Source organism: Sylvia atricapilla, chromosome 11, assembly GCF_009819655.1.
Source record: "Sylvia atricapilla isolate bSylAtr1 chromosome 11, bSylAtr1.pri, whole genome shotgun sequence".
Taxonomy (NCBI): domain Eukaryota; kingdom Metazoa; phylum Chordata; class Aves; order Passeriformes; family Sylviidae; genus Sylvia; species Sylvia atricapilla.
This window is the reverse complement of record NC_089150.1, coordinates 19,794,284-19,807,764: the sequence shown is the minus strand read 5'-3', so window position 1 is coordinate 19,807,764 and position 13,481 is coordinate 19,794,284. Positions and strand designations below refer to the sequence as shown.

At 45.0% G+C, this 13,481-nt stretch overlaps 1 protein-coding gene across 1 annotated transcript; it reads left to right on the top strand.

Annotated features, from left to right (window-relative positions):
* Positions 1–431: 431 nt before the first annotated feature.
* Positions 432–13,186, top strand: ACAD9 (acyl-CoA dehydrogenase family member 9). Its single transcript, XM_066326975.1, has 18 exons — positions 432–580; positions 2,078–2,171; positions 3,021–3,122; positions 3,300–3,406; positions 4,115–4,215; positions 4,879–4,957; positions 5,313–5,487; positions 6,062–6,135; positions 7,335–7,410; positions 8,120–8,190; positions 8,518–8,637; positions 9,280–9,408; positions 10,169–10,248; positions 10,776–10,902; positions 11,100–11,177; positions 11,651–11,779; positions 12,389–12,461; positions 12,906–13,186. Exons 1-18 carry the CDS (start codon positions 455–457, stop codon positions 13,004–13,006), a joined length of 1,842 nt encoding a protein of 613 aa, XP_066183072.1. The 5' UTR covers positions 432–454; the 3' UTR covers positions 13,007–13,186.
* The last annotated feature ends 295 nt before the right edge of the window (positions 13,187–13,481 follow it).

The following is a 13,481-nucleotide window of genomic DNA, read 5'->3' as shown; positions in this document are numbered from 1 at the left end:
GCTGCAGCGATCCCCGTCTGCGGCGCTGCTCCCCGCTGGCCTGCAGGGAGGCCATTCCAAGGCACCCTGCACGCACCGAGAGCTGCTTTCGGTGCGGCTCACGCAGGAGCTGCCGGGCAGGACAGGACCGGAGCAACCGGAGCCGTGCCCTGGGGAGAGAAGCCGTGAGCGGTTTTAGCGCCGTGCCCGCGGGCCCTGCGAGCGAAGCGCTGCGCGGTGGGGCGCTGAGGTGCTGAGGCGGTGGGGCGCTGAGGTGCTGAGGCGCTGAGGCGTCGGGGCGCTGAGGCCGTGGCCCGCCCCGGGGCCGGAGGAGCCAAGCCACGATCGGGTGTATCCCCGCGGTCGCCGTGAGCCAAGCACCGCCCGCTGAGGCGGTACGGCTGCGGGGCCGTGCTCCGCCCCGGGGCCGGGCCGGGCGCTCGGCGGTGCCGTCAGCGGAGCGCCGGTGGCGGCCATGAGCGCGGTGCTGCTGCTGCGGGCTCTGCGCTGGGCCCGGGCCGGGCCCTCCGCCCGCGGGCTGCGCACGGCCGCGCCCCGCCGCGCCTTCGCCAAGGAGCTGTTCCTCGGCGCCCTGCGCAAGGTGGGTCCGCGGGGCCGCGCCCGGGGCTCGCTGCCCTTTCAGCGCCGGGCAGCGGGGAGGGCACGGCGGGGCCGTCGGCTGCACCCGCGGGGCTTTCCCAGCTGCTCAGCCCCGGCTGACGGGTCGGTGTGAGCCCCGGCAGGAGCCGGGCCCTGCCCGCTGGTTGCGCGGCCCCTGGGTCCGGCCCGGTGCCCTGCAGAGCTCCGGGCCCTCGCACGGGGTGGGCAGGAGGCGTCTCTGGGGTCCGGTGCCCCTCGGCTGGAGCCGCCTCATTTGGAGTGTCCCCCCTGCACACAAAACACGGGATTTTAAACTCGGAATGACCCAAAGAACCAGCACCCAGGAGCTGCGCTAAAGCCACAGCCCTCTGTGGCGGGCAGCCCGCAGATCCCCTGGAACCGGCGTGTCACTGCGCTCCGGGCGTGCCGAAAAACCTCGGCCACTTCAATCTCCGCCTTGGCTTCAGCGATCGAGACTCCATGTAAACTTCTGCCTAGAGTTTGCATAGGAAAGGTTGAAATGCTTGTCTTGCCTTGAGGTGCCACTGGATAAAGAAATTAACATCTGAGCTAGAACGCTGTACTAACCAGAGTTTGTTAATGCGAAGCTTAGAGTGTGCATAAATGCAGGGTGAAGTAAACTGAAGAAGGAATCACTCAAACCCACTGAAATGAGTTGAGCAATAGTCTGTTGCAACAGAACTTCTCAGGTAAAGTGTTACAGCAGGCAGCGCTCAGGCTCCACCGTGTTAAACCCTTCTTCAGACATGTCTGCGGTGGTTTTTCTCTCAAACTTCAACACAGCAGCTTTCTGAAAACCTCTAGCATTTCCCAGGTCCTGAATTTTTGACGCTGATGTTATTGTTCAGAGTATCGTGAACATATTTGTGCAGAGGTAAATTCTTCTGTTTAAAAGGGGAAAGGCAGTAAAAACTAGACGTGTGCTTGTTACACAGCCTCCCACTTCTTGTGTTCTTTACGTGGACTTTTTATCAACTCAAACTGCTGCTCCCAGTTTATGGCCAGAACACCCTGGTGATGATAAGGAGTGGTGGGACTCACTCCCCTTTCTTCTCGAGGCATTAACAGGTGAAATGTGCTGGGTGTTTGCAAGGGACAGTCTTTGGAAACATTAGAACAGTTACAACATTAGAACAGTTCATTGATTTTAACACAAATTAAATTCATTTTTTATCCATCCCTAAACAGGGTTACACTGACAAAGCTCATGGATGATGAAGGATTTTTGCATCCTTGTAGTTTTTAAAAATGGCTTGATTTCTCCCTAATGTTTCTGTTGTTCAGGTAACACCTCTGGTCTGGTTTTTGGTGTGTAATAAAGTTGGGTCCTGTGGAGTTCTGTTTCTGTTTCAGAACATTTTCCACAACTCTTAATTTGCACAGTGGTTTAGAGTCTTTGCAAGGCATATCAACCATAATTTTTATTTCAATTGCATGATTTGTGTATTAAAATTATTAAATAATTTTCCTATTTTAGGAAGAAGTTTTTCCTTACCCAGAAATTAGCAATGAAGAGCTGGCAGAGATCAACCAGTTTGTGGGACCTGTGGAAAAGTTCTTCAATGAAGAAGGTATATTATTATGTTTTTATCCATCCATGCAAGTGATTTAGTGATTACAAAACGATTTAGCTATAGCAGTTTATTATACCCAAAACAATTTATTTTATGCATTTATTTCTGATTCTGTAGCCTGTCTATTTATGGCCCTTCTGGGGAGTCTTTGGGTGCTGATCAAAAGAATTAAATCTCTAAAACAGGAAAAAACCAAAAATATTAAAGCATTCTGGGATAAAGATTGGATTTGAAATTGGTTTTAGCTCAGCTGAATTGTGCTTTTTACTGGTTCATGTGTTGTGATTTTTTTTTTCTTTTTAACTGTTCTTTGCTCTGTGGGGGAACATAATTTATGGAATAAACAATGTGATGTTTAGGGGAGGAATAAAAGGGTCAGATTATGGAGTCTGGAGAAAATATGAATCCTGTTTGTTTTCACTGCCATGGTACAGAACAGCTCTCTTAATCCCCCAAGAATCTAAAACCTCCTAAGAACAAGATTTTCTAATTACATCATTTATGTACCTTTTTTCATTCATGACCTAGACTTAGTTCAGATAGAAAACCCTGGAAATACTTTACTTAGTCCAGTCTTGAAATCTGCTGACATGCAGAACCAGTAGAAATGTTTGAGAAAATGAAACAAATGCTGGATTTTTCCCGCTTCCAAATCCTTTTCCTGCCTATGTCATGAGGACAGACAGGACAGGCAGGCTAAAGCTAGAAAGAATAAATTCTTGTGAAGCTGGGGATGAGAAGTCTCACCAGTGAGCTTGGCCCTGCTGGGGGAATGCTGCAGTCTCACAGCTGCTCTGGGCGCTAAGAAACACGGTGTTAAATGAGAAAAAACTTCTCTATTTGTAGTGGACTCAAAGAAAATCGACCAAGATGCAAAAATCCCACCTGAAACCTTACAAGGACTGAAGGACCTGGGTCTCTTTGGCATGCAGATTCCAGAGGAATATGGTGAGTAAATGTCACAGAAGAACAACCCAGTGCATTTAGGGATGCATTTTGTGTGACTTTTGTATCTCTCCAGCTAAAGCTGTTGCACTCCTGTATTTCTGTACTTGAAGTGGAATTTTTTTTTGGGGGAGGAGCACGTTAAATGTAGTAAAATCAAACCTGTGGTGCCTGTTGCAGGTGGGCTGGGCCTGTCAAACACCATGTATGCACGTCTGGGAGAAATCACATCCCTGGATGGCTCCATTGCAGTTACCCTGGCAGCTCATCAGGCCATTGGGCTGAAGGTAATGCTGCTGCTTTGGGGCCAGGGATTCTGCACACACTGCGTGGAAAAGCTCAAGTGAAAAATGTGGGGCTTGGGGAGAGCAAATCAGAATTACTGGGGAAGCCTCAATCAGGTGGTTGGTGCCACTGGTTCAGTGTAAGAAAGGCTGGATAGGAAATACAAAAGAGAGTTACTATTAGGATAATTATTCTTAGGAAATCTACTTTAAATGATCCCAAGTTGTGTTTGTTTGTTTGTTTTTTTTTTAATTGACCAGACTTCTTTAAGGTATCTAGAACAAATAGAATAGAAATAAACAGAGTTTTAGGGTGGCTCAGGTAATGAGGAAGGACAGAATTCAGAAGAGAGCAACTTTGGCTGGCTGACTGGGGCAAGAGGAGAAAACTCATCTGAACGCAGGTGTCAATTTTGAACTTATTTACAGCCATAGGTATTTACCTTTTAGTGGTGGATGGACGGCAGAAGGAAGCTTGAAACCACACTAAGTTTGTTACAGCAAGAGAAAATTCCTTGAAGAAGTGAGCAGACAACGCTAATGAAAAATATTTTAATGTCTGATAAATAACACAGTCTGCTGTTCATTAAACTGTCTCTTGCTGTGCCATAAAACTTGCAGATGAAGCTGTCTGAACATGCTGGAGCTTGTCAGCTGCCTTTCTTTTCCCACAAGGTGATGCTGCAGAGTTTTCTGTGCTTGTTTCTGCAGGGGATCCTGATTGCTGGCACCGAGGAGCAGAAGGCCAAGTACCTGCCCCGCCTGGCCTCGGGGGAGCACATTGCTGCCTTCTGCCTCACCGAACCTGGCAGGTGCTGCTGCCCCACAGAGTGGCCTTACTGCTTCATCTGCACTGCTTCACACCTTAAATCTTCATTATTTGGGGCCTGTGGCACTTAGTATATAAATCCATGGGATTTTTTTAATTTTTAAAGGAACACTCCTGACTGAATTTACTCTTTCTCCAATGTGCTGCTTTTGGCAGTGTCCATGAAATCTCATGAATTCATTTACCTAATTTCTTCCATGAATTGAAAAGATGCTTTGTGCTACATCAGAAATAATGTGCTGTGACTGTTCTAGGATGCTTTCAGTTCTTATTCAAAATATAAAAGCCTGTATTGAAGGAGCTGCCAAAACTAAAAGGAAAATTTTGAGGTGTTACTTAAGTGACAGACTCATTGTGTGTTCACATAGCTCAAAGTGTAGCTCCAAAAAGTTGCTTTTGTGGCATTCTGCACATTCTGGTCAGGTCATAACCCTGAAAAAATGGTAATGAGCAGAAATGTCCCCTCAGATCTAACTTCCAGAGCTGTTCAATCTAGTGAGCTTCCTTGTTAGTTTAAAGCTATAATTGATACACTACTATTTAAGAACCCCTTCTTTTTAAAGGATGGGAAGAGGGAGAATATGCAGTCTTGGTTTTTTAAAGCATGTTTATTTCTTTAAACATCAAAAACTTGTTTGTTTTCTAGTGGGAGTGATGCTGCATCCATCCAGACAAGAGCAACCCTGAGTGAAGATGGGAAACACTTCCTGTTAAATGGCTCCAAGGTATACCTACTCGGACTGGGAACAGGAAAGGGTTCTGTTACAAGTGTAGGAAGTGTCCTTGGCTTTTGCATCAGTCTAGAATTAGGAGGTTTCCAAGCTAGAGGAGAACAACAGTGTCAAAAAGATAATCCTTGCCAGTTTAGGCATGAAGAGAATAGGAAATTATTGTTAGGGAATTACTGCATTAAGCCCCTGGTAAGAAAAATAGGAGCAGACTCTCATTAAAACTGAAGGGAAGGAGCAGCAATTTTTCAGCACTCTGTTCTTTGCCCAGCCTGTTAGAAAACCCTTGAGAACTATGCTCACAAAATCAGCACAGTTCCATTTCTTACACATCTTCCTTGTCTCAAAACAGGTCTGGATCTCCAATGGTGGCCTGGCCAGTGTTTTCACAGTGTTTGCCAGGACAGAGGTTGTGGATAAGGATGGGCAGGTGAAGGATAAAATCACTGCTTTCATCGTGGAGCGCGACTTCGGGGGCGTCACCCATGGGAAGCCCGAGGATAAATTGGGCATTCGAGGCTCCAACAGTAAGAATCACCTAAAATTGACAGTAGAAATGGTTTCAGTAGTTTTTTATTTGGGTTAATTCATCTGAATTCAGAGGTAAATCAATACCTGTTCCATGTTACAGTTTAAGTTTTGTGTTTCTTTAGCTGGCTTTTCCTAGGAGTCCTTCCTGACACAGGGTTTGAAATAAGAAATCCATTTTGTGGACTCACTCACTGTGCAGTGAAAGAAATCACTCAGGAGAATCAGTGGCCAGTAGGTTTAATCTGGAAGTCCACTTTCATCAGCTCTTGAAAGCTTTTTAATGACTGCAGCTTTGCACCATCTTGGTTCAGTCAGTTCCTTAGAACTAAAAATAAAGGCAAAAGTAGTTCTCTGTTTACATAGTGTACATTCATAACATTTTTAATATTTTACATCAGTCATTGATGTCAACTATAGCCTTTTCCCAAATTCTCACTTCTTTGGCAAAGCATGTGTAATTCAATGCATTACAAAAATATCATTTCTTGCTACAAATAGTGACTTAAATTCCTGAATGTCTTTTAAATATTTCTGTGTCATATTTAATCAAGTGTTAATTCTGTGTTACAGCCTGTGAAGTACATTTTGAAAACACCAAAGTGCCTATAGAGAATGTGATTGGAGAAGTTGGAGGGGGGTTTAAGGTAAGCACTGGGGAATAACTACTGGTGATTTTTAAAAGCCTGAAGGGGACTGTTTTCCCCCTGGGCTGAGGTTTTCTGTTGGATGGTGTGAGCACTGCCACAGTGCTGGAGGACAGACTGCCCCACTGATCTGTAACTTGGTGTCACTGGACAGTGCACAGTGTGCCACCACCTCAGATTTCTCTGTCTTTTTTCTCTTCTTGTTGGGCTTTTGGTTGTTTTTGTGGTGTCCTCTCAGATTAGAGAGTGACTTCAGCTGCCCTTGTGACCTGAATGGGGGACATGTCCTCTGCTGGTTCCTCCAGCAGAATGTGGAAGGGGAGACAGAGGAATGAGTGTCCCAGGGAATGGCTGGAGGCCAGCCCAGCTCCAAGGTGCCCTGGCTGTCAGGTGCTTCCCCAGGGCTGGATTGTTGCACAAGGAATTGCTGGCAGGACCCCAGGAAAGAGACCACAGGTGGCCTTGCTGTGTCACCTTTCTCTGAGAGTGTGACCTGGGGGTTTGCAAAACTGTCCTTACTCCTCCATTTCTTATTCCTGCTGTAACAGGCAAGTCCAGGCCTTAATGCTAAATTAAATAATTTTCCTTAATATAGTAGAGATTAAAAGAAGATTTTTGTGGTGTCGTCCTGACTAGTTAAAATGTAGGACAGTGACTTCTTTCCTGACAGGCTTTGACCTGAGTCACCCCTGTTGAGAAACAACACCAGGCTCCACAATCTATTTTTATACATTGTTGGTCTGTATTTCATTTCTGCACCTCCAATCTTGTTCCCTTCCGTTGGTGTGCTGCTGAAAGGAATCTGAGGCAGAGAGCAGCCATCACAGGTCAGCTGCAGGGAAAAATACTGTGGTTTTATTCTTCATCTGATAAACTGGAGCATTGCTGTCCAGCTGGAATGTTGTTTACCAGCTGCAGATAAATACATTTTTCTCTACGTTTTACCTTCATGTAATTAGAGAATAGAGACTATTTCCAAGTCACTGGATCATCTACTTTAGAAATAAAATTGGATGTCAGGGGTGGCAGGAGAAGGCCAGTTTTGAAGCATTTTCCTTGGAGTGCTGAGTGCTGTGGTGGCTGATATGAGGGCACTTCCCAGGACTGGAGGTGTGTCCCAGGGAGAACTGAAATCCAGGGAGTTCTGAAGCAGGAAGCAGTGAGCAGCCTGGGCCTAAACCCCACCCATTTCTTCACAGGTTGCCATGAATATCCTCAACAGTGGAAGATTTAGCATGGGCAGTGCATCTGCTGGAATGATTAAAAAGTTGATAGGTGAGTGAATTGGGTGCTCTGGGTGCCAGCAGAAACTGCTCTGCCTGAGGCAGATAATGCAGGACATTCAGAGTAGGAGCAGGAGTCCTGACCTTGTCATAACATGCTTTGACATCTTTAAAATACTATAATATGTTTTTGAAAAATAGTTATTAAAAGCCTGTTTGCAGAGGTTTTGAAATAAAGATTTTTTCCCTTTCATAGAGTGTAGGTTCAGTTCATGGAGTGGAGGTTATTGCCTCTGGACTTCCCTGAGGTAAAATGTTCTTCCCAAGAAAAAGACCTCTGTACTATTGCTTTAGAAGGTGTAATCTCCCTTAGAACCTCCCACCTGAATAACTGGCTCAAAGCTGCACACAGTAATTAGGAGTAAAATTGGTTGCTGCCAATAATTGGCCAAAACAGTAACAGAAGTCTCTCTAATCAATTAGCACCAAAACTGATTACTTCTCTCAGAGAAGTAGAAGATTACTTCTCTCAGAGAAGAATCTCAGAGATTCACACCTCTTGTCCAAAAGCCTTTGACAGGCTGGTCCCAGACTTGATCAACACCATCAGTGAGAGGGTGATTTTCATGAAGTGCTGCTTCTGGAGCAGCCAGCGGGTTCCTGGGCATTGACTGGAGTGTCACCATCCAGGGAAAGACACCAGCAGGAGGAATGGTCTGCCACAGCCCTTCTGAGATGGATTTATTTTTCTTTCTTTAAAGAAATGACATCAGAGTATGCTTGTACCAGGAAACAATTCAATAAGAAACTCAGCCAATTTGGATTAATTCAGGTAACAAAAAATGAAACATCTAAATCTCTTTGCTACGTGCCAGGACATAGATTGCATTGGGGGTATTTTGGCTGTACTGGTTTAAAGGATTTGCTAGAAATTTGTTTGAACCTGGTGCTGACTTCTGTACACTGATCTTTTCAATGTCCAGAATGAAAAATGTATAAAAGTATTTTTTATTCATTATTTGGAAGTGGTACTTTTTATTGATTGATTAATTTGATGATGTTAAACATACTAAAACTGCAGGTTTCTTTAAGTTTGAGGGTTGAATGTGGACTTTGGCATCTGCATTTCTGTCTGATTCCTTACATTGCTGTGTGGCAGGAGAAGTTCTGTCTGATGGCTGTGAAAGCCTACGTGATGGAGAGCATGGCTTACCTGACTGCAGGGATGATGGACAGGCCAGGCCTCCCTGACTGCTCCGTGGAGGCTGCCATGGTCAAGGTCAGCACTGCTGGGGAAGGGCTCTGTGTGCAGTCTCAGGGGCTGCATTTGGGCTGGTGACAGGAGCACTGCAGCCAGGTCAAGTGATGACTGCTGTTCTCTGGCTGTTGTGTCTGTGTCCCACAAGCTCAGACCTGCACCAAATAAAACCTGCAGGGCACAGGTTGGGAATATCACAGCCCTCCTTAGCTGGGGTCTCACACAAGCACAGGGACACTCAGTTACACTCCAGCTGCCAGCCTGGACAAGCTGTTGCTATGCCAGCTTTCCCAGGGAGCTGGTGGCAGAACAAACCCCGTGGAATGTCCAGGCTGTAGCTGCCAGGGTGTCCCTCACGGTGTGGTCACTGCAGAAAACTCCTGCTCTGGGCTCCAGCCAAGCGGCTACAGCTGCTCTGCCCACGTGGGGCTGCCCCTTTCCCTGGAATGTGCCCTTTTGGAGAGTGCCTTGTGCATTGTGAGGCCACTGTTTGAGTTTGACCAAACCCCCTGAGCCACTGGGATGCTGTTCGGGTGAGTTAACAGGACTGGTGTAACACACAGAAAATACTGCAGCAGTGTCCTGCAGATACAAGCCCAGAGCAGGGCCTGGTGTGTTTATTGCTGATTTTTGATCTGGTTGTTTAACCCTGGTCCATGGCAGGTGTTCAGCTCTGAAGGTGCCTGGGCATGTGTGAGTGAGGCCCTGCAGATTCTTGGAGGCCTTGGCTACATGAAGGATTATCCCTACGAGCGCTACCTCAGGGACACCAGGATCCTGCTCATCTTTGAGGCAAGTACCAGGATTCTGTTCACACTGCAAACTGCAGCTCACACGTTCCATAAAGGTGAGCAGAAACCTGAAGGTTTGATTGACCAGGACTTTGTTCCTTCAGCTGCAAAGTCTGTGACAGAGTAAGACTGAGGACTAACCTTGTTTTCTTTGGAATATCAGTAGTAGTTCCCTATAATAAAATAAGCTGTGGTCACTTTTATAGACTGACCACAGTGTGAATTACTGCAGTAACCTTTCCTCTTGTGTGCTTCCCATTAGTGAAGTAGGGAAACTCACAAAAGATGAACTTAAAAGTTGAATTAACTTATTGATAGGCATTTATATTAAAAGAAAGGTTGGTTCTGAAGCTTGTTCTCTTTCCAGGCTGCATTGTCAGTGACCCATCAATGTGTACATTGGAGTCACTGCCAGACTTGATTTTAACTCAGCTCATTTTGAACAGTTCTACAACTATTTAAATGCTCCTTCACTGGAACAGTGCAGAACTTTTTTCACTCGAAATGCATTTAGTCTGGTTTCTTTTTCATTGGGATACATTTGTGTGTTTAATAATGGGGGGCTCGACTTCTTCAGCGCCCCATGAAATCAGAATTTTAACTGAGATAAGGCAAAAGGCAGAAATTTATGGGTGGGGAGAGTCATCACATGATACTGGAACAGTGGGAAGGGCACAGGGGCACAACAGACCTGCTTGGAGAACATTCAATGTTGTAAACTCTAGTTCTCCACCTGTCTCACTTTGTCTTGTTTTTTCCAGGGAACCAATGAAATCCTGAGAATGTACATTGCCTTGACAGGGATGCAGCATGCAGGGAAGATCTTAACTGACAAACTTAAGTATGTTCTTATTAATTGTTAATAGTTTTTAATAAACTACATCGAATCTGATAACTTTGCAGATAAGAAACTGTAGGGAAAACCTGCAGTATTTTCTATTTATTGCCTGTCAAAGTTCAGTGTTACAGGGGCTCTTTGTCTTTTTAATGGGATGGTTCATAGATTTAGGAGTTGTAGCATTTAATGGCATTTAAGCATTTAATTATCTTAGACTTTTACATAAGCTGTAATTATTTCTTTCAAGTCCAGTACTGATTATTTTGTGTCTGAATGAAGTTGTATTGCACAACAGTTGCATTGTGCATATTGAGTACTGGGCTCTGGAATTCCTTGTGGGTGTCTTGGAGAGCAGCTGATGACTCCTAAGGCTCGACAGTTGTTCTCCAGACTTCACAATGAAATGGATCAAGACTTGGTAATTCATGGACAAACTGCAGGCATTTTGCTAAAGCATTTGGAATTCCAGCTGGTTATGTCTGAACCTCCTGGAATTTCCTTAACAGCCTTTTTTTCCCCCAACATTTCAGAGCAATCAAGAAAGGAAACATGGGAGTGGCCCTGGGGGAGTTCCTGACCAGGGTACAGGACACCCTGGGCAGGAAGGTGGACCTGGGGCTTGTAGGTGACCGTGGGGTGGTGCATCCCAGCCTCCAGGTAAGAGCCTCACTGCTGAGATTACATGGTTTTTTTCCCTTTGTGTGGGAAATCCAGGCACAGAAAATTCTCAAAACCTAGTGCATGCAAGCCCAAACATGGAAATGAATACAGGGTTCGACCTGAGACCTTGAGCAAAACTTATAAAACCGTTATAAAACTACTCAAATTGTTCTATTTTTTGTTTTGTTTTACAGGAGAGTGCTAAGAAACTCGAAGAAAATGTTTATTATTTTGGAACTACAGTCAGGGGCCTGCTAAGTAGGTTTGGCAAGGTAACTTTATTTTGTCTGTTGTCTTTGTTAGTGAATAGTTTATCATCAGGGCCCCACTGGAACCTGCAGGGGACTGAGTGTGGCAGGACCCACATGACGCCTTCTCACTGGGTGTGAGAAGACACACTGACATTCTGAGCTCAGTGTAATGGACAAGTTACATTTTTAAAACCAAACCCAAGGCACCAGCAGCCTCAGTCAATTGGTTGTTTTCTTTTCCTTGTGGAAGTACAAATCCTGCTGCTGCAGACATTTAGCTAAGTGGTTTAAGGCACACAGCAGTTTTACAAATTTACAAGTGAACTGTTAAAAGGTGCAGCTTAGTTAACCCAAAACTATGATAATTTCTGACCTAGGCTAGAACCTGTTTATGCGAAATGAAGCTGGACCTAAACACCAAGTATCGACACTGATATTTGGTTAAAGTTTTAAACTGACAAACCACAGGCTGACAATGATTTTCACTCTCCCAGACAATAGTGGAGGAGCAGCTGGTGCTGAAGAGAGTGGCAGATGTGGTGATTAATTTGTATGCAATGACTGCAGCCATCTCCCGGGCCAGCCGCTCCATCAGCATCGGGCTCAGGAACCACGACCATGAGGTGAGTGTCCTCCAGCACAGCCATTCCCACCCAGGCTCTGCTCCTGGGAGCAGCCAGGCTGCATTTGGGGGGAATTACAGCAAATTCTCCCATAAAAGTGCAGCAGAACGTGGCTAAGCCTACCAGAGTGCAGGAGTCTCTCAGGGGCTCTGCTTGTTGAGCTGCACACTCTAAACATGTTTAAAATACTTCTTCAGCACATACAGAGACATTTAGAGCCTCATCACAACTCTGCACATTCTCTCAAATCTGTTAACACCATGCAGTTCTTCCCAAGCTCTTTCCATATTAATAACATAATCCCAGCAGTATTTGGGCAGTGCATTTCAGGATAGGAAAGTCATTATTTAGTAGCTCATGTAATGATTGATTCCCAATCAGTCTTGGCACCAGTTTTGGGTGAAGATTCATCCCAGCCCTGACCCTTGGCAGCTCTGGGCTCAAAGGGGCAGCTGAGGCTGCACTGCACATGACTGGGCTGCAGGCTTCCATTATCAAGGGGCTTTGAGGAGTTTAATTCACTATATGTTTAACTACATATAGTTAAAACATGGTTTTGTTTATGAAATTCATTCACCATTTTTTAACTCAGTTTTACTCATTTTCCAGGTGCTTCTTACAAATATCTTCTGCACAGAAGCCTATTTCAAGAATAATTATGCCATGGCTCAATTAGAAAAATGTAAGTACTATATAATAACCTTTACACTTTTCTGTCTTTCACAGTTTGTGATCAAAAGACGGTGGGTTTGATGTGACCAACAGAAGACTTTTGCTTTTAATTCAAACAAGAAGCAGAATTGGAACCTGTTGAAAAGAGTCGCTTCACGTCGTAGCTAAAGCAAACTGCCAGAGTTCTTTTTTTGAGGAATATAAAATCTATCAGTAGCAAATACTCCTGACAAGTAACTGATAGAAATCAGGGATATGTACTCTTTGGGAAGTACTGACCAGTTGGGCATTGGCTCTCTGAAACTCAGTCTGTAATCATCTTTTTCAAAAGAGAATGGTCAGTTTCTTCCTGGCACTCACACACACTTGCATCTGTATTCAAAAACACTTTTTGAAAGAAAATTAGAACAGCTCTTTATGGTACCTTAGTTGACTTTTCTCTGCTTCTCCACAGATGCTGAGGAAAACCTGGATGATTGCATTAAAAAAGCTGCAAAGCAGATCCTGGAGAAGAGGGCATACATCTGCTCCCACCCCCTGGACAGGACCTTCTGATCCCTTTCTGACAGCAGGCACTGATGAATGTAGATCAGGGAGGAACTTGCTGATCGTTCAGTATTTGACACCTTAAAATCATGTTATTTAATGTCTTTACTAAATGTAACTGTATAAAATAAAACTTCTTTCTAACCACAACTTCATATGAAAAGGATAAATAAAGAGCTTTTATTTAAATCTGAAGTTACTTTCTTAGATATATATATGCGTCTGTTCCCCTTGGAGCTGGATAAAGACAGGTGAGGTTTGGATGGGGAGATGTTTCTTTCTTCCCAGGGTGGTTTCTCAGTATCTTTGCTCTTCAGTCAGCTGCTTATTCACCGAGCAACTGCTGAAAGCCTTGGGGAATGAGAACAGTTCTCTCTGGGAGGCACCTCCAGCTCTCTTGTCCAGCAGCACCATCAGGATATTAGGTTCCCAGTGTCCAGGGATGGTTTTACTGTCACCCTGAGGGACAGCACTGGTCACTGAC